Genomic DNA, 17478 nt, shown 5'->3' with positions numbered 1-17478 from the left:
GTCTGTATAGAGACTGTCAGTGCCAAGCACTTCACATATGTGCATACTAAATGTGGGAGTATCAGGTGGAATCCTGAGGCACAATGTGGAGAGAGACTCTTGGACGTAGCAGTATAGCCGTGGAAGGTCAAAGGTGACAGTGATTGAGTGGGTCCTCGGCAGGGGCCGCCTCTTTACAATATATATATCGTTCCCTACATGCTGCAAGTGGCTATTTTTTCACATGCCTGTGACTATGGCAACCTATGCATGGATTTGCCAGCTGGTTGCAGGCTGTGCCCAGCTTTTCATCATATTGGGTTGGGATGAGGAGGGCACTGGACATGGAGAGATGGGGGAGTGCTGACAGAGGCCAAACAGAGTGTTTTTAATAAAAACCTGTTGATTACGTGCATTTGTAATCAAAAGTGGCTCATCAATCATAGCAGTAGAGGAATTTAAAAATGGTGGAGGTGGGGTGTGGTGTTATTAAAACTTGTTACATAGCTCTCTTTAACACTTGAAAGTAATTTGTATCACACTGTGGACTTTCATGTCTTTTGTATCATGCTGTAGACTCACATACACTTATATTTGTACACTCTAGTCTAGTGGATGCAAGTAACGTGCTGACCCTAAACATTTGAATGGTAGTATAGATTTTTTTACAACACACAGTATGCTTTAATATATGAAAGCCCATTTCCACCACTGAATAGAAAAAAAGCTAACTGCTTTTCATCTGCAACTTTTTTCTTCAGAACTGTGAGATATAAACTCGCAATTGCGAGTTATAAAGTCAGAGTTGCAAGATACAAACTTGCAATTCTGAGAAAAAAAAGTCAGAATTGAGAGTTTATATCCTGTAATTGAGACATTATAACTCGCAATTGTGAGTTTATATGAAGCAATTCTAAGAAAAAAAGGTCAGAATTGAGAGTTTATATCCTATAATTTTGACATTATAACTCACATTTGTGATTAAAGTCAGAATTGTGAGATATAAACTTGGATTTGCCAGGAAAAAAGTCAGAATTGCGAGTTTTATCCTGTAATTCTAACATTATAACTCACAATTGTGAGTTTATATTGCACAGTTCTGACAAAAACAAAGTCTGTATTGAGTTTATATTCTGTAATTCTGACATTCTAACTCAAAATTGTGAGGTTATATCATGCAATTCTGAGTAAAAAAGTCAGAATTGAGAGTTTATATCCTGTCATTCAGACATTATAACTCGCAATTACAAGTTTATGTCTTTTATTTCTGAGAAAAAACAGTAAGAACTGCAAGATATGAACCTAGAATGTGAGGAAAAAGTCAGAATTGCAAGTTTGTATCTCACAATGTTTACTTTATTTCTCACAATTTCGAGTTTATATCCTGCTGTCCTGACTTCATGTTTCATAATTGTATTTATATCACACAATTCTAAGCAAAAAAGTCAGAATTGAGAGTTTATACCCTATAATTCTGACATATCTCACAACTGTAAGTTTATATCACGCAATTCTGAGGCAAAAGTCAGAAATGAGTTTGTATTCTGCTATTCTGACTTTATAACTCGCAATTGCAAGCTTATATCATGAAGTTCTAAGCAAAAAAGTCAGAATTGCGAGACATAAACTTGCAATTGTGAGAAAAAAGTCAGAATTGTTAGATAAAAACTCAATTACCTGTTTGTATTTTTTGTTCTGTGGCAAAAACAGGCTTCCATAAATAATATCCATTTATATAGATACAGATAAAGGTAATATAAGCCCTTTGTGCTGTAACCACTGTTGCACTGAGCTGCTCTTATCTAACGCCAATCACATATTTAGACTGAACACTTCTAAACAGCATGACCATGATTAGTCAGTTAAACACTTTGCCTTTCCAGGTCTGAGTCATAAACCTCCAATCAGTAAGAGATTATCACTATTTGCCTAGCTGCAATTGGCAGTACAAACTGCTGCCCTCAAATATCAGGATGCCGTATATTCCACAAGGCCTTGAATGCAATTTAGAGGATAACCTTTGTAGATTAACCCTGGCCCTTCCTGGACTGCAAGACCATAAACGCCATCTCAGACCTCAAACGCTTTAACAAAACCAAGGCTAATCCAGCCCAACGGCCTGCCATTAATAACTTAAAAGGCCACCTTCACTTTAGTTTTCAGCACCATTTGCCCCGGGGCCCATTTATGAACAAGTAATGTTGTCTCAGGTCCAAGCACACTTTAGTCTGTGGTTAATAAATTGTTAGGCTGGAACGGATCGTGTTTTCAATATATTTAAAGGATTAGTTCACTGCCAGGATAACAATTTCCTGATAATTTACTTACCCCCATGTCATCCAAGATGTTCAAGACTTTCTTTCTTCAGTTGAAAATAAATGAAGGCTTTTAAGGAAAACATTGTAGGATTTTTCTCCATATAGTGGACTTCAAAGGTGTTGAAGGTCCAAATTTCCAAGTTTCAAGGTCCAAGTTTTGATGCAGCTTCAAAGGGCTCTACACAATACCAGCAGAGGAATAAGGGTCTTATCTAGTGATATTTTCTTAAAAAAATCTAATTTATATACTTTTTAACCACAAATGCTCATCTTGCACCAGCTCAACCTTATGCTTTATGTACTGTTATATAAACAGGCGGAAGTGCCGAGTCTGACCCAGTGTTTACAAAGCCAATGTGCAAAGAAAATCAAGAGACTGAGTTTTTGCCCTACCCTACATTTTTAAAACGAAGTACACAGATAGAGAAAACATGCATGTGATTACGCAATGTGTGAAGATGTGCATCGCAGAGTTACTGAAAGATGAGCATTTGTAGGGTAAAAAATATATAAATTTGTTTCTTTTTTTAGAACATTACCAATCATTTTTCTAGATAAGACCCTTATTCCTTGGCTGGGATCATGAAGAGCCCTCTGAAGCTGCATTGAAACTGCAATTTGGACCTTCAACCAGTTGGCTCCCATTGAAATCCACTATATGGAGAAAAATCCAAGAATGTTTTCCTCAAAAACCTTAAATTCTTTTCGACTGAAGAAAGAAAGAAACATCTTGGATGACATAGGGGTGAGTAAATTATCATGAAATCTTTATTCTGGAAGTGAACTATTGCACCATTAAACACTCATTTTCTTCAAATACTTCCTAAATTGAAATAAAAGCATGTTATTGTATGAGATGGCCATGTGCCATATCTGTAGCCGTGCTGTTTCAGTGATGGAGTCAGAGGCCATTACAACCCAGGCGGTACAAACAAAGATGCTAGTCACCAGACCTTACAGCCAGGTTTAACAAGTCACACGCCCAGCCCTGCTTTTGTTGTTTGGCTGTTGAGATTGTCACCTAAGGCAATATCTCTCCACTGTGCCATTGTCTGAGAGATTCTCGCGCAGGCACGTCTCTCAACGAAAAGGGGTAGTGACTGGAGTCGTGTGGAGATGGAGAGGGGGGGGAGAAACTGTATGACAATTGTGGCATCTACATTCCAGCCCAGTGGGAGGGTCTCCAGGGCATACGCCGGCAGACCTATCCTTTCCTGTGGTCCTGGATGTGGCCAGGCTAAAGGGCTAAACAGGAATGAATGTGCTATACTCACGCTCGGGACATGAAACTCCGGGGTCTGGCCAGTGACTCCAGACGCTTCAATGTCTTCAGGTCATCTGAAGATAGACCTATTCCACTGTCTGACTGCCCTCCCTGTGAACAACCAAACATGATTTAATCACAGATACAATATATTTGTGACCCTGGATCACAAAACCAGTCATAAGGGTCAATTTTTTTTAATTGAGGTTTATACATCATCTGAAAGCTGAATAAATAAGCTTTCCATTGATGTTAGGTTTGAATATCTGGAATCTAAGGGTGCAAAAAATCCAAATATTGAGAAAATCATCTTTAAAGTTGTCCAAATTAAGTTCTTAGCAATGCATATTACTAATCAAAAATAAAGTTTTGATATATTTACAGTAGGAAATTTACAAAATATCTTCATGAAACATGATCTTTACTTAATATCCTAATGATTTTGGCATTAAAACAAAATTCGATCATTTTGACCCATTGTTGGCTATTGCTACAAATAAAGCCGTGCTACTTATGACTGGTTTTTGTGATCCAGGGTCACATTTGCATTATTTCGTAATGTAGTGAAGGGGAGAGTGTGAAAAAACAAGTTCCTCACCTCGTGGATCTTGTTGGTTCCATTCTCCATGATTACTTCATCAAAGGTCTTCACACTCGCTGGGCGGATCTTCATGTTCCTGAAAGCATCAAATACTCCATATCAGATCAGTGTGGAAAGTTTCTCATGACATCATGTCTGCCAGATCCAAACAAATACATGAAACACATTACAGATACGTTCAGTATCACGGTATGTTCGGTTTCCAAGTAAAAGTTCAATGCTGTGTCGGATAAAATATTTATAATTTAATTTTGCGCCGCGGGGTAAAGCGATAGCTCTTAAATTCAGCTTAAGGGATAACAGGGATTGTAGCATTTCGATACTATTCTCTACAAATACACTTGAAGGACTTGTGGAAACACAAGCGTTGGATAAATATTATCTTAAGCAGGCATAAATCCTGAAACTGCGTGAGGGGCCCTTAGTGCTACGAGGACCGTTTCTTATCAAGAACCAATTAGTGCTTTCCTTCACTTTTAAAGTATTCAACTCAAGGTCGTGTGGATGTTTGAAACAGGAAAATGTATGGAAACCCGAAAATAGATGGTGGAACTTTATCTACAAAAAACAGAGTCCTCATGAATAATGGCATTCTGAGTGATTTTTAACAAGTGAAGTACAAATACAAATGACTTTGAGCATATATGCATTAAATGGATGAGATAAAGCTATCTTACCAAGCCGTCCCGGAGTCTCTAAGAGAGACGGGTCTGCTGGAGGTCCTCTCTGTGGGGCTCAGGTTTGAGGGGTCTGTATTGGTCAACAGGGCCGTGTTGATTGGGATGTAGTGCTTTCCCTCCTGAGAGAGACAAAGTGTTTAAACACTTAAAACTCTGACATCACCCTGCATGTAGTTTTATAGGATTCTAGAGGAATCTGAATGTAAATCTGGGAGGGAATGTGTGAATATGTTTTATGGAGATGATGTTATTAGGGGCGGCCTGTGCAGTACACTAAGCTTGATTCCTTATGTGAGAAAGAAGGAGTTTGGATGGCTTCCAAATTTAGATGGCTTGGCATATGTTTTGATCTCCATGCTGTGTGGTGTAGTCTTCACTTCAAACCATATTATAAATCAGATTTATTCTTTGCTTTCTTTTTGGACTGAGAAAAATGTTTCATTTATGATGCAGTATGTTTCAGAACATACTGCATCATAAACAAAATGTAGATTTTTACCTACACTACCAGTCAAAAGTTTTTGGACAGTAAGATTTTTAATGTTTTTCAAAGAAGTATTTTCTGCTCACCAAGCCTGCATTTATTTGATCTAAAATACAGCAAACAGTAAAATTGTGAAATATTTTTGCATTTTAAAATAACTGTTTTCTGTTTGAATATATTTTAAAATCTAATTTATTCTTGTGATCAAAGCTAAATTTTAGGCATCATTACTCTGAAGACATTAGTCTTTAGTGTCACATGATCCTTCAGAAATTCAGAATTGTGAAATATTTTTGCATTTTAAAATAACTGTTTTCTACTGTATATGTAATTCATTCCTGTGATTAAAGCTAAATTATCAGCATCATTACTCCAGCCTTCAATGTCACATGATCCTTCAGAAATCATTATAATATGTAGAAATTAATATTTTTATTTAGCAAGGATGCTTTAAATTGATCAAAAATGATGATAAAGCCATTTATAATGTCGCAAAAGATTTCTATTTCAGATAAATGCTCTTCTTCTGAACTTTCTATTCATCCAAAAATCCTGAAAAAATTTTACTCAGCTGTTTTCAAAATAATAATAATAATAATAATAAATGTTTTTTGAGCAGAATTCTGAAGGATCATGTGACTAAAGCAATGATGCTAAAAATTCAGCGTTGAAATCACAGGAATAAATTAAATTTTAAAATATATTTAAATAGAAATTGGCTATTTTAAATAGTAAATATATTTCAAAATTTTACAGTTTTTGCTGTACTTTGGGTCAAACAAATGCAGGTTTGGTGAGCAGAAGAGACTTCGTACTGTTCAAAAACTTTCGACTGACTTTGAATTTCTAATGAGAATGAATCTGTGATTAAGCATACTGGATTTGTGTATGTAAATATAATATTCTTATGTTTGTGCTTACATTTGCTGTGACACACACTGTTCAAACATTTGAGGTCAAGATTTTGCAAGAAATGCATAATTTTTCTTTAGCAAGGATTCATTAAAATGAACCAAAAGTGACAGTTAATACATTTACAAGGCTACAAAATATTTGCTTCAGATAAATATTCATCATAGAATCCCGAAAAAAGTATCAAAATATGAAAATTCATTGACTATTAGTATTCCTATTAAAATATATTCAAATACAAAACAGTAATTTGAAATTTTCTGAATTTTACTGTATTTTTGATTTAATAAATGCAGCCTTGGTGAGCAGACTTTTTTCAAAACGTTAAAAAAATCTTACTGACCCCAAATTCGTGTACACTTGTACTTTTCTTCATAAATGTCATACATTTTTGCTTGTCTTAAATTTTCCTAACAGTCACTCTGAACTCACTTTACATCCTTTCATTCATCACATTTATAAAACATTCACATTTTCATCAGTTTGCATTGACAGTCTAACATGGCTTTGCCTGCGTAATGGTAGTGCATCACTCATCCCATAAAATCCTTGTGGTTCTACTGTGGTCAGAGTTGTAAACGTTTACATAAAATCTGTGGGAAAGGCATGCAATGTAATGTATTGAATGAGACTCTCTTACCTGCTGCACACTAGCTTGTAGCAGATCTCCTAGCCTCTCTACCAGCTCTGTGAATGTAGGCCTCTTGGATGGTTCTCCATGCCAGCAGTCCAGCATAGTTTGATATCTGTGCACAGAAACACACAAACCCTCTTGAATTACACCCTTTGCCTTGACCTCTAGGTTACTCTACAAATCCGGCTTATCCAATTATTTACAGTCGTCTATAATATTTGATGCGTGACACGAGGAGTGAGGCTGAGAGTCTGTGTTGAGAGGAACTTCCTCCTGCTTTACACGAGCTGTCAGCATCTCTCTCCACAAGGGACCTCTGGGGTCCTTTATTGGATTTTGCAGTTAGGTTTATCCAAAGGCTACGTTTCGTTTCGGGGCGTCAATGCACAGACCGAGCATTTGAGTAAATGATCACAGGCGATGATTGAGCTGTATCCTGTTTATACTTTGGTGTTGCACTCACAGGTCCTTACATAAACAAAGCCTGTTACCCATGAAACTCTCTGATCCTGTTTGATTAGCACGCCATCGGGCAATTTGGAGTATGGATAAATTACTGTACTAGTTGATGACTCATTACTTCCTTAGACTAATCAACTAATATATCCATCGGGGTTTGAATTAGGTAGTGATCAGAGATGAGGTATTCTTCTTGTGGGCTGTGAAGGAGATTAGCAGGAGGAAGCAGAACTTCTAAAATGGTTATTTTAATGAATCCAGATGGAGCAAATCCTAAACTAACAGGAAGTCCAGAAAAATGGCGAACGTTGTTTCCTTTGAAATCAACGATTGACCAGGATGTTCGACATCCTCTCAAGTTGCGCTCACACTTATGGCATACTTTTTTTCATCATAATTTTCGTCAATGAAATTTTTTTACAAACAAAAAAACGAGACGATAACGTAACAAAAACTCGTTTTGAATGGCAAAAATCTACTGACGTTTCTGTCAATGAATAAAAAAGAGAAAAAAATTATGCAGGTACGACTTGCTGCATGGTTAGGAGGTTAGATGTGTACATTTGAACTGTATCATAACCTATTGATCTATCTAGCGGAACATAATCTCATAAATTGTTCAAAAATGTAAATATCTGTGAGTAAGAGAAGAGCAGACATATGGATAAATTTGACAATGCAAAAAAATAACTCAATTCGGTCCGGTTTTTCTGAGCGCACACACCGAAGCAGTGTCTAATATAATATTTTATAATATTTAATAATAATAATAATATTTTAGTTTGGGTTTAGTTTGGGTTATATAATATAATATAATAAAATACAATATAATATTATTGTTAGGATTATATAATATAATATACGATAAAATAAAACATGATATAAATAAGGTTATTTTAGAGAAATGCTTAATAAATGCATTACACTAAAACTAAAAAAAATTCAAATGACTAAAATATGATTAAAACTAAATGGCATTTTAGTCAAAAGACTCTAAGACTGAATTAAAATTTGCTGTCAAAATTAACACTGTAATGAAAGCCATAATATAATATAATATAATATAAAATAATAATAACTCTTATTATATTATATTATATTATATTATATTATGTAATTCTACCTCTAATATTATTATAATATAATATAATACAATATAATATAATATTAGGGTTGGGTTATATAATATAATATAATATAATATAATATAATATAATATAATATAATATAATAATATGATTTAATATAATATTATATTAGGGTTAGGGTTATATAATATAATTATATTTGTTATACTTTCATAAAAATAAATGTTATGGTTAGTAAAGGGTTATATAATATAATATAATATAATATAATATAATATATATTTGTTATAGAGGTTAGGAAAGAGTTATATAATATAATATAATATAATATATAACCCTAATTCTAATAATATATTACATTATATAACCCTTTACTAACCTTAACATAATTTTTATGAAAGTATAACAAATTTATTATATTATATTATATTAGTGTTATATAATAATATAATATATAATATAATATAATATAATATAAAAGAGTTAGGGTTAGATAATATAATATAATATTAGGGTCATATAATATAATATACGATACAATAACATATGATATAAATATGGTAATTTTAGAGAAATGCTTAATAAATACATGACACTGTAACTAAACCCATTAGATTTTAGCCAACTAAATCGACTGTAGATTTAGTCAACTAAATTCTTATGATATTTAGTTGACTAAAACTAGACTAAAACTAAAACAATTCAGATGACTAAAATATGACTAAATTGAAATGGTATTTTAGTCAAAAGACTATGAATAAGACTAAATCAAAATTGGCTGTCAAAATTAACACTGCAATGAAAGCCAAGCCTGTGGGACGGCGGGAACCTATTCATCATTAAATGGGTGAATCAGTCTAAACAGATCATTCTTTCTGGTCAGATCCCTTTTTTCTGAGCTGCTTTCTTCTCATCACTTACAAAACTGCAAATTTGGTCAGGGTCACTCTCAGGATCAGGAATAAAGTAGTGTTTAACCCTGAGGCCAGCACACGTCTGTGCTCTCTATCAGTGCTACAGTTAATACAGTGTATTAAATTAACCCTTATCTGCAAAGTTGACAAGTTCTTTGAAGCTGAATGGAAAGACTTTTGGGTTTTGAGGACTTGGCACCAGAAAGCCTGTATTTATGAGGACCGCATTCAGTTCAGGTCTGCGGTATGGACTGCATTTTGTAGGTCATCTCCAATCACCATCTTTCATGACCTCTTGTTATGTTCAACTGGCGTGTGTGATTGCAAATGTGAGACAACTCGCATTACGTGCTATGTTTTAAACATAAGTGCTCTGTTCAAATTTCCAAGTGGGTATGATACAGTTTCAGAATATCATAGTTTTAAAATGAAGATTGAGCAGAGCACTTTGTGGACAGCAGTAGGGCTTGTTATTGAGAACAAACAGTGAATATTCTCTCTCAAACTGAGGCGATTCAGTTCTGCACACCCAATACTAATGTGAAGTTGTCTGCTTCGCTTCGCTTCCTTTCCACATTTAAAAGTGATACGGTGACCCCTTCCCTCATATCTTGTTACATCTGAAAACTTTCAGGTTTTGGTTTGGCCTGCTCTCTAACCCTGAAACCACAATGGGAGTATCTAGCCAGTGGGTTCCCCTGTCTGATGCCCAGGGGCCCTGCCACTGTGTTTGGCCACCCCTTGTTGCTTAGGTAGGCCGAAGCCTTTAAAGTGAGCTTAAGTTTCAGCTGCACTGGTGTAAGTCAGTAATATATCCCTAGCACACATCAACCTCACTATAAACTAGCTGCCAATCAGAAGCCGCTCCTTTTAATTTACTCAGAGAATAATTGATCTGTTTTCATTTAAGGCTTCAGTCTTGTGTCAAAGCAATGAAATGAGATATTTCTGCTCTTTTCTACATCGAAAGTAGAGGATTTTTATTCCCGAGAGTGGAGATTTCAGCTAATAAGCCTAAAAAATGTTGTAGGGGGTTACAGAGAGTAAAGTTTGCTTTGTGCTTACTTCAAGTTTGCTTAAAAGTCCTGGCATCACACAGAAGGTACTTACTTTGAGACATTTTAAAAATATATTTAAAGATTTTTTAAAGAGTTAGGGTTATATAATATAATATAATATAATATAATATAATATAATATAATATAATATAATATAATATAATATAATATAATATATATTTGTTATTGAGTAACCCTTTACTAACCCTAACATTATTATAACAAATATATATTATATTACCCTAATAATAATATAATATAAGATAATATAATTAATATAATATATATTTGTTATAGAGGTTAGTAAAGGGTTAGAAAAAGGTTATATAATATAATATAATGTATTATATAACCCTAACCCTAATAATAATAACCCTTTACTAACCCTAACATTATTTTTATGAAAGTCTAACAAATATATATTATTATATTATATTATATTATCCTAATATTACATTACCCTAATAATATAATGTAATATAATATAATATTAGGATTATATAATATATATTTTTTGTTATACTTTCATGAACGATAATGTTTTCGTACAATATAACGGGTAACAGGGTTGCAGGTTAAGGCTGGTGAATGCTATCAACACTATAATTTGTGTAAATCAAAATAGGTTTTTCTACAATAAATGAAATATTAACTCAACATATTGTGAGAAAATTATGATGTTGCATGTTTGAAATTGTTGAATACATTTGAGATGGGACAGGCATGTGTTTATGCTACATTCATTTTATGTTACATAATAGTTTATCTAACATATTGACATTATCTAACGTATTTCTCACAAAAAAGCTTTAAAAAGCGTATCGCTTATAACAATGTACCTAGTGCCTGCAGTACTAAATTTGTCAATTGTTACACAACAATTGCATGTACAGTTGACAAAGCGCTCTCAAATCAGGACAGCCTGACATTAGTGACACAAGCAGAGCGACTCTTACATTTCAGAGGAGGAGTATTCAGGAGCTTTCATCCTGGTGCCCTCCTTCAGTCGGCAGCAGAATTCCTCATCAATGTGTAAGCCAGGGTAAGGGGAGGCACCTGGGGAGAAGAAAGAGAATAATGGGGTTATCAAGACTTTTCCATGAAATAGAGCTCTGGCCACTTCAAAGGGTCTGACAAGAAACTCACTAAACTGTGAAGTGGGTTGGGAGCACAGAGAGATCAATAGAAAGGCCTCTGCACAATCAGCATCAGCGGGGCCGATCTGACTGAACTTGGAAAGTCTACGCAAAGCTGTTTTCTCCAGAAACACTAAATTATTAAGACAGCGTGAACTTGCAGACTGTTGCTGCACACTTGCAAAAACCATGATTCATGAAACAATATTTTCATTTACTTGACTGAAACCCTTTTCATAATATCTGATAACCACTAAAATATGCAGATCACAACAATGAATCTTGGAAAAGGCCATGCTTTCATTAAACTATGATCTAAACCCCCCTCTGACATAGATTAGGTAGTCATTAAAAACAAATACATTAACGGCACTTGAAATCTCCTGCAACTTTGGGAATAGAGTGCAGTAGATGTGGAGTGCCTAGAAAAACAGGCACAAGAAATTCAATTCCACAACACAAAACATGAGAGTGTACTTTGGGTGCGGTGCAAACTTTTCTCCCATGGACACTATCAAGTAGCAATAATAATTTTTCTAAACTTTTCGTGTTAGTCTATCTGACACCAACTTAAATCAGTGCAGCTCAGTGGTCGTGACAGCTCAGAGTCATCAGTTAAGATCCTGTTCCTTCTATATCACTGATAATGGACTATTTATATTGTGTTTCCCTAAATGTTGCTTTATTTTAACATGCGAAATGACGCCCGGCTATTTTCCCACAGAGCTCATTGCATCCAGTGTGAATGTAGATTTGGGGAAAATTACACTGTGGTTTCTGGTTCATTCAATATGGATTTACAAGGCAAAGCTTTAAAAACGCATTTATATGAGGGTGCAAAAGTCTGAAACCACATAAATAATCTAGAATGTTAGTCATTTAAATATATACAATTTAGTGGTTATTCAGTATTGTGCACCATTTTACTGGCCAAATAAGCACAATGTTTTTTAAAGAAGTCTCTTCTGCTCACCAAGCCTGAATTTATTTGATCAAAAAGTTGATCAAAATTTAAAATAACTGTTTTATATTTGAATATATTTTAAAATGTAATTTATTCCTGTGATTTCAAAGCTGAATTTTTAGCATCATTACTGCAGTCACATGATCCTTCAAAAATTCTAATATTCAGATTCTAATATTTTCAAATACATGTATTATTATTATGGTGAAAACAGTAGATTTTTTCCAGGTTTCTTTGATGAATAGAAAGTTCAGAATAACAGCATTTATCTGAAATAACATTTCATAACATTTTGTAACATTATAAATGTCTTTATCATCACTTTTGATCAATTTAAAGCATACTTGCTCAATAAAAGAATCAATTTCTATGATTTCTTTACCAAAAAATGCATATATATACTGTCTCCAAGCTTTTGAATGATATAGTGTATAATGTTATAAAAGCTTGTTATTTCAGATAAATGCTGATCTTTGAATCTTTCTATTCATCAAAGAATCCTGAAAGAAATGTTTTAAATTTCGATGTTTCTTGAACAGCAAATCAGCACATTAAAATGATTTCTGAAGGATCATCATGTGATTTCTGCAGACTGAAGACTGCAGTAATGATGCTGAAAATTAAGCTCTAATCACAAGAATAAATTAGATTGTAAATTATATTCAAACAGAAAACTGTTATTTTAAATAGTAAAAATATATTTCAAAATTGTACTGTTTTTGTTGTAAACAAATGCAGGCTTGGTGAGCAGAAGAAACTGTTTAAAAAAACATTAAAAATCTTACTGTTCAAAAACTTTTGACTGGTAGTGTATATACATATAGGTGTATGGTGGCATTAAAGTTTGCTCAGAGCTTTTAATGACAAAGGGGCCAAAGTGACACTATGCAGTAAACCATTATATAGTACATTTACGGAGAGGGGCAGACATTTACATTAAATGCTGCCTGGTAACAGTGGGTTTACATTTCCAGTTGGGAATGAAACCTAATCAAACGGAAGATGATTCTCCTGTTTTACGACCTCTATTTATGATTAAAAAAACATACTGTTGAAGTTCACAGACAGTGGAATGAAAATTGTTTTTTTCAAGCTGACAGCGCAATCCTTTTTGTTCCCCAAGGAAAATTTAACAGCAGCTGACAGTTAATGCCCTCCACATCTGGAGGAGGTTGATAGCGCCGGGCACCTCATGAGCAGCCTGGTTTGTGCCAGGTGGCTTTGATTGAGGACCCTCGGGTTCGTTTTATTTCCATTTGGACGGAGCACAGCCTGCGCTGAGTTGCTTGTGTTTAAAATGGGTGCTGAATCCTGTCTGGGCTTTTTGCTTTGGTGTAAAACGCACCGAAGCAGTAAAGCAAACAAACAAAGTCTAAGAGACGTCTCTATAGAAGAAAGGAAGGAAAAGCCGACACTTTGTTTCATGGAAAACATTAGAGCAAAAAAAATTGTTTCAAGAACTGAAAATCATAAAAGCTTGAAATTATTCTTTGATTGTTTCATAATCGAATCTGCGCAAGATATTAAATCAAGATTGTTTGTGATAACAGTCAAAATAAAATAAATCATGAGAAAGTGATTAATTGCTAAGTTCCTGCAACAGTGCTATGTGTATTATGCTCTTATGACAGAGGTGGTATTTACCAAGAGAGAAGATTTCCCACATGAGCACTCCGAAAGACCACACGTCACTCTGAGTGGTATAGATCTTGTCAAATATCGCCTCTGGAGCCATCCACTTTAAGGGAAGTCTGGCCTATAAAAAGATAAGCAGACCATGTTACTCTCACCTGCGAAGGAACAACTCCCAATATTAATTTACATTCAACAACGTGTAGCTGTCCATTTGATTATACAGTCTGTGTGACGTCTTGGCTCACACTTGACCACAAGAAAACATCCTTTGACCAGAATAATATTATCAGGGCTTATAAAATGACTCACAGCATGCCAAAGACTCTTGGCATTAACAGAAACATTTCATCTTTTTCCAGATGAACATTCAGCGTCAGTGGTTTTTGGACTGTTATCATTTGCGTCCATCATACTAAGTAGTTTTGAAACACTGTGTGCATTATACAACCTAAGTGCACCATGTATCCATGACAGACTTGAAGTAATTGGATCATATTCCACACTTACGTCTCCTTTGCGGACATAGTCGGGGTCCTTGTATATATCTCTTGCAAGTCCGAAATCGCAAATCTTCACAACGTTGTTTTCAGACAACAGGATGTTTCGTGCAGCCAGATCACGGTGAATACACTTGGAAAAGAGGAAAAGAGAGATGCTATTACATTATGTTCTACCATACTTCAGTATAATGCTGTCACACAGCATGTAAGTACTAAACTAAGTCTTTCATGTCTTATTGCGCTTAAACTGTCAAATGCACACAAGTTTATGTTAAAAACATACATGAGTTACAAAAACACTCAGTTATGTCTGTGAAGGTAAACAGCTTGGAAAGAAACCACATGTTTATATTAGATCTGTGTGGCAGCAGCATAATATACAGTAAATAAATCAATAAATCCACTGCTCTCTTGTCTCCTCTGAGGCTGGGACTCTAAAAAGTGTTCTGTGCGTAAATTCTTTCAACTCTCAGTATCTTGACCAGGGAAAGGGACTGTAGTGAAGATGCATTTTGTGTCTTATTTGAACCATATGTGGCATTACGATGTCAGATGGAGCACATGATGGAAAGCTGTGATAATGTAAAACATGTGGAGCTGCCATCAGGGAAACTCTGACCTGAGGTGAGATTAAACCACATATGCTAAACCGCATCTTTAGTATGTGGCGATTAATCTCATCTGCTGGATGTGTGTAAAGGATCAATAAAGTAATTTGGGTTTTTATATTCTGGAGTTTTGGACAAAATGTCTCAAAGTGTTGCCAAAATTGGGAGATTGATTATTACTGTAAAACATTACGAGCCAGAAAATTATTTAAAAGCGAAATTGGTATTAACAGGGGCTGCCATTACACACTAAGAGTACAACGATTCATTACAAGGCTTTGAGATTTATTTTATACATTTTTGAGTAAGTGTGACTCTTACTTTTCTTGAAGCCAAGAATTCCATGCCTTTAGCCACTTGGAAGCTGTAGCAAATCAAGTCTTCTAGTGTGAGCACTTTCTTATACAAATCCTCTTGCTCTGCAAGAAAAGGGTAAAAGGGTATTAGCTAAATCAAAACCATTGTTTTGTTATGCAAGTTTTGGCAGGCAAAAAAAGAAACAGAATTTCCAAGAATCTTTTACTACGAATCTGTAAAGTTTAGATCCTTTCTCAATCCCTTAATAGTTTTGCCTTCATAATTCTCCTGTTTACTACAGACACATCCGATAGACACAATGAAATGTGACTTCTTTTTTTAGATGCAAACTGCGACGTGCATTTTGTCAATGATACTCAAGTGAGGGGCTTGTGGGTGGATCATCCACCTGAGTAAACAGTTTATCAAACCAGAAATAACCGGCATGGGACTGCACGAACCAATGTACCCGCAGCGGACTAGCTGTGGTCTGGGGGCAGGAAATTAGAAAAAGCTCTGCGCGCAGTGGGTGACAGTGGCTCGTACAAAATATCAGTCATATTTATGAATCCCTGAGGAAGCCACCTATCAGATTGAGGGGGGAAAACAATCAGCGGAGCCTTGGGAGCAGAGAGGGTGGGGTGGAGGTGAGGCAGGGGTTTAGAGGGAGGAGGGGAGAAGGGAAGGAAGACACTCAGTCGCTACCTTCCTCCTCTTCCTCCGAGTCGCAGTAGCTCTTATCTTCAATGAAGCCGGAGCTCGCTGAGCTTCCTGTGCTGGCCACGCTCTCCAACCTGCGCTTGATGAGCTCGCTCAGATCACACCCAGAGCTGGAACGCAGAGCCTTGCCGTCTTGAGACTGTGGATGTTATCAGGATGCATTCCAGTCAATATCATGCGTCATCATGTTAAATCATTGCTTAAATGTACAAGATATGTTTCTGCTTACCTTATAAACCACAAAGTCACCTCTCCTGCTTCTCAAGTAGTTGGAAAGGTTTCCATACTTACAGTATTCCACAATTATCATTAGTGGACCTGAATGTGCAGAAACAAAAAACAGAGAAGAAAATTTTTTTACAATTTTTTTATATCGCCATAGTTGAATTCTCTTTGTCAGCTTCCTCTTACCTCCACGCTTTGTGCAGGCTCCTAGAAGATTGACCACGTTGAGATGATGACCAATATGGATCAGAATCTTCAGTTCAGACATTAAAGCTCTACACTCGTTATTTGTAGCTCCAGCTGTTGAGTTGAAAGGTTGGGGAGAAAATAAGAGCAAAAAAACGAATTAATGCAATGTCTTATATTACTGGAATCAGATTTGGAATGTTAGGAAAAAATATGTTTACGATGCAGTGCTGTTGTATTTTAGGTTGTTGAGGTTCTGTCAATATATTGACACAATCATGGCTTTTATTTAAAATGCTGTTTAAAAATGCAGTTTAAAATGCTAAAATGTTTTTTTAAGTATATGAAAAATATTATTTATCTAGATTATCTATCTATACACTACCAGTCAAAAGTTTTTGAACAGTAATGTTTTTTTTTTTTTTTAAAAAGACTCTTCTGCTCACCAAGCCTGCATTTATTTGATTCAAAGTACAGCAAAAACCTCTAAAGGATCATGTGACACTGAAGACTGGAGTAATGATGCTGGAAATTTTGCTTCAATCACAGGAATAAATAACATTTTATAATATGTTCTAATAGAAAACAATTTTAAACGGTAAAAATATTTCAGAATTTTACTGTTTTTGCTGTACTTTGGATAAATGCAGGCTTGGTGAGCAGAAGAGACTAAAAAACATTAAAAAATCAAAAACTTTTGACTGGTATAGGTAAAAATATCAAAAATTAAGTCATGCCAGCAAAAACAGTTTGAGCAGCACTTTGATAATCAGGATAAACATCAAGTTCACACATGGAAATCACTGCAAAGTATAA

General features: G+C 35.1%; 1 protein-coding gene across 1 annotated transcript in view; it reads right to left on the bottom strand.

Annotated features, from left to right (window-relative positions):
• kdrl (kinase insert domain receptor like) overlaps window positions 1–17478 on the bottom strand; it is a 54237-nt gene that overhangs the window by 2902 nt on the left and 33857 nt on the right. Inside the window, exons 19-29 of the mRNA XM_073820387.1 lie at window positions 16663–16776; window positions 16481–16569; window positions 16237–16390; window positions 15556–15653; window positions 14634–14756; window positions 14136–14247; window positions 11348–11447; window positions 6879–6984; window positions 4840–4961; window positions 4160–4238; window positions 3572–3672 (exon numbers count right to left, since the gene is read on the bottom strand). Coding sequence (XP_073676488.1) covers window positions 3572–3672; window positions 4160–4238; window positions 4840–4961; window positions 6879–6984; window positions 11348–11447; window positions 14136–14247; window positions 14634–14756; window positions 15556–15653; window positions 16237–16390; window positions 16481–16569; window positions 16663–16776 — 1198 coding nt within the window. The remainder of the gene's footprint in view (window positions 1–3571; window positions 3673–4159; window positions 4239–4839; window positions 4962–6878; window positions 6985–11347; window positions 11448–14135; window positions 14248–14633; window positions 14757–15555; window positions 15654–16236; window positions 16391–16480; window positions 16570–16662; window positions 16777–17478) is intronic.

Source organism: Garra rufa, chromosome 16, assembly GCF_049309525.1.
Source record: "Garra rufa chromosome 16, GarRuf1.0, whole genome shotgun sequence".
Taxonomy (NCBI): Eukaryota; Metazoa; Chordata; class Actinopteri; order Cypriniformes; family Cyprinidae; genus Garra; species Garra rufa.
The sequence above is the reverse complement of the archived record's forward strand: the minus strand, read 5'-3'. Positions and strand labels throughout refer to the sequence as shown.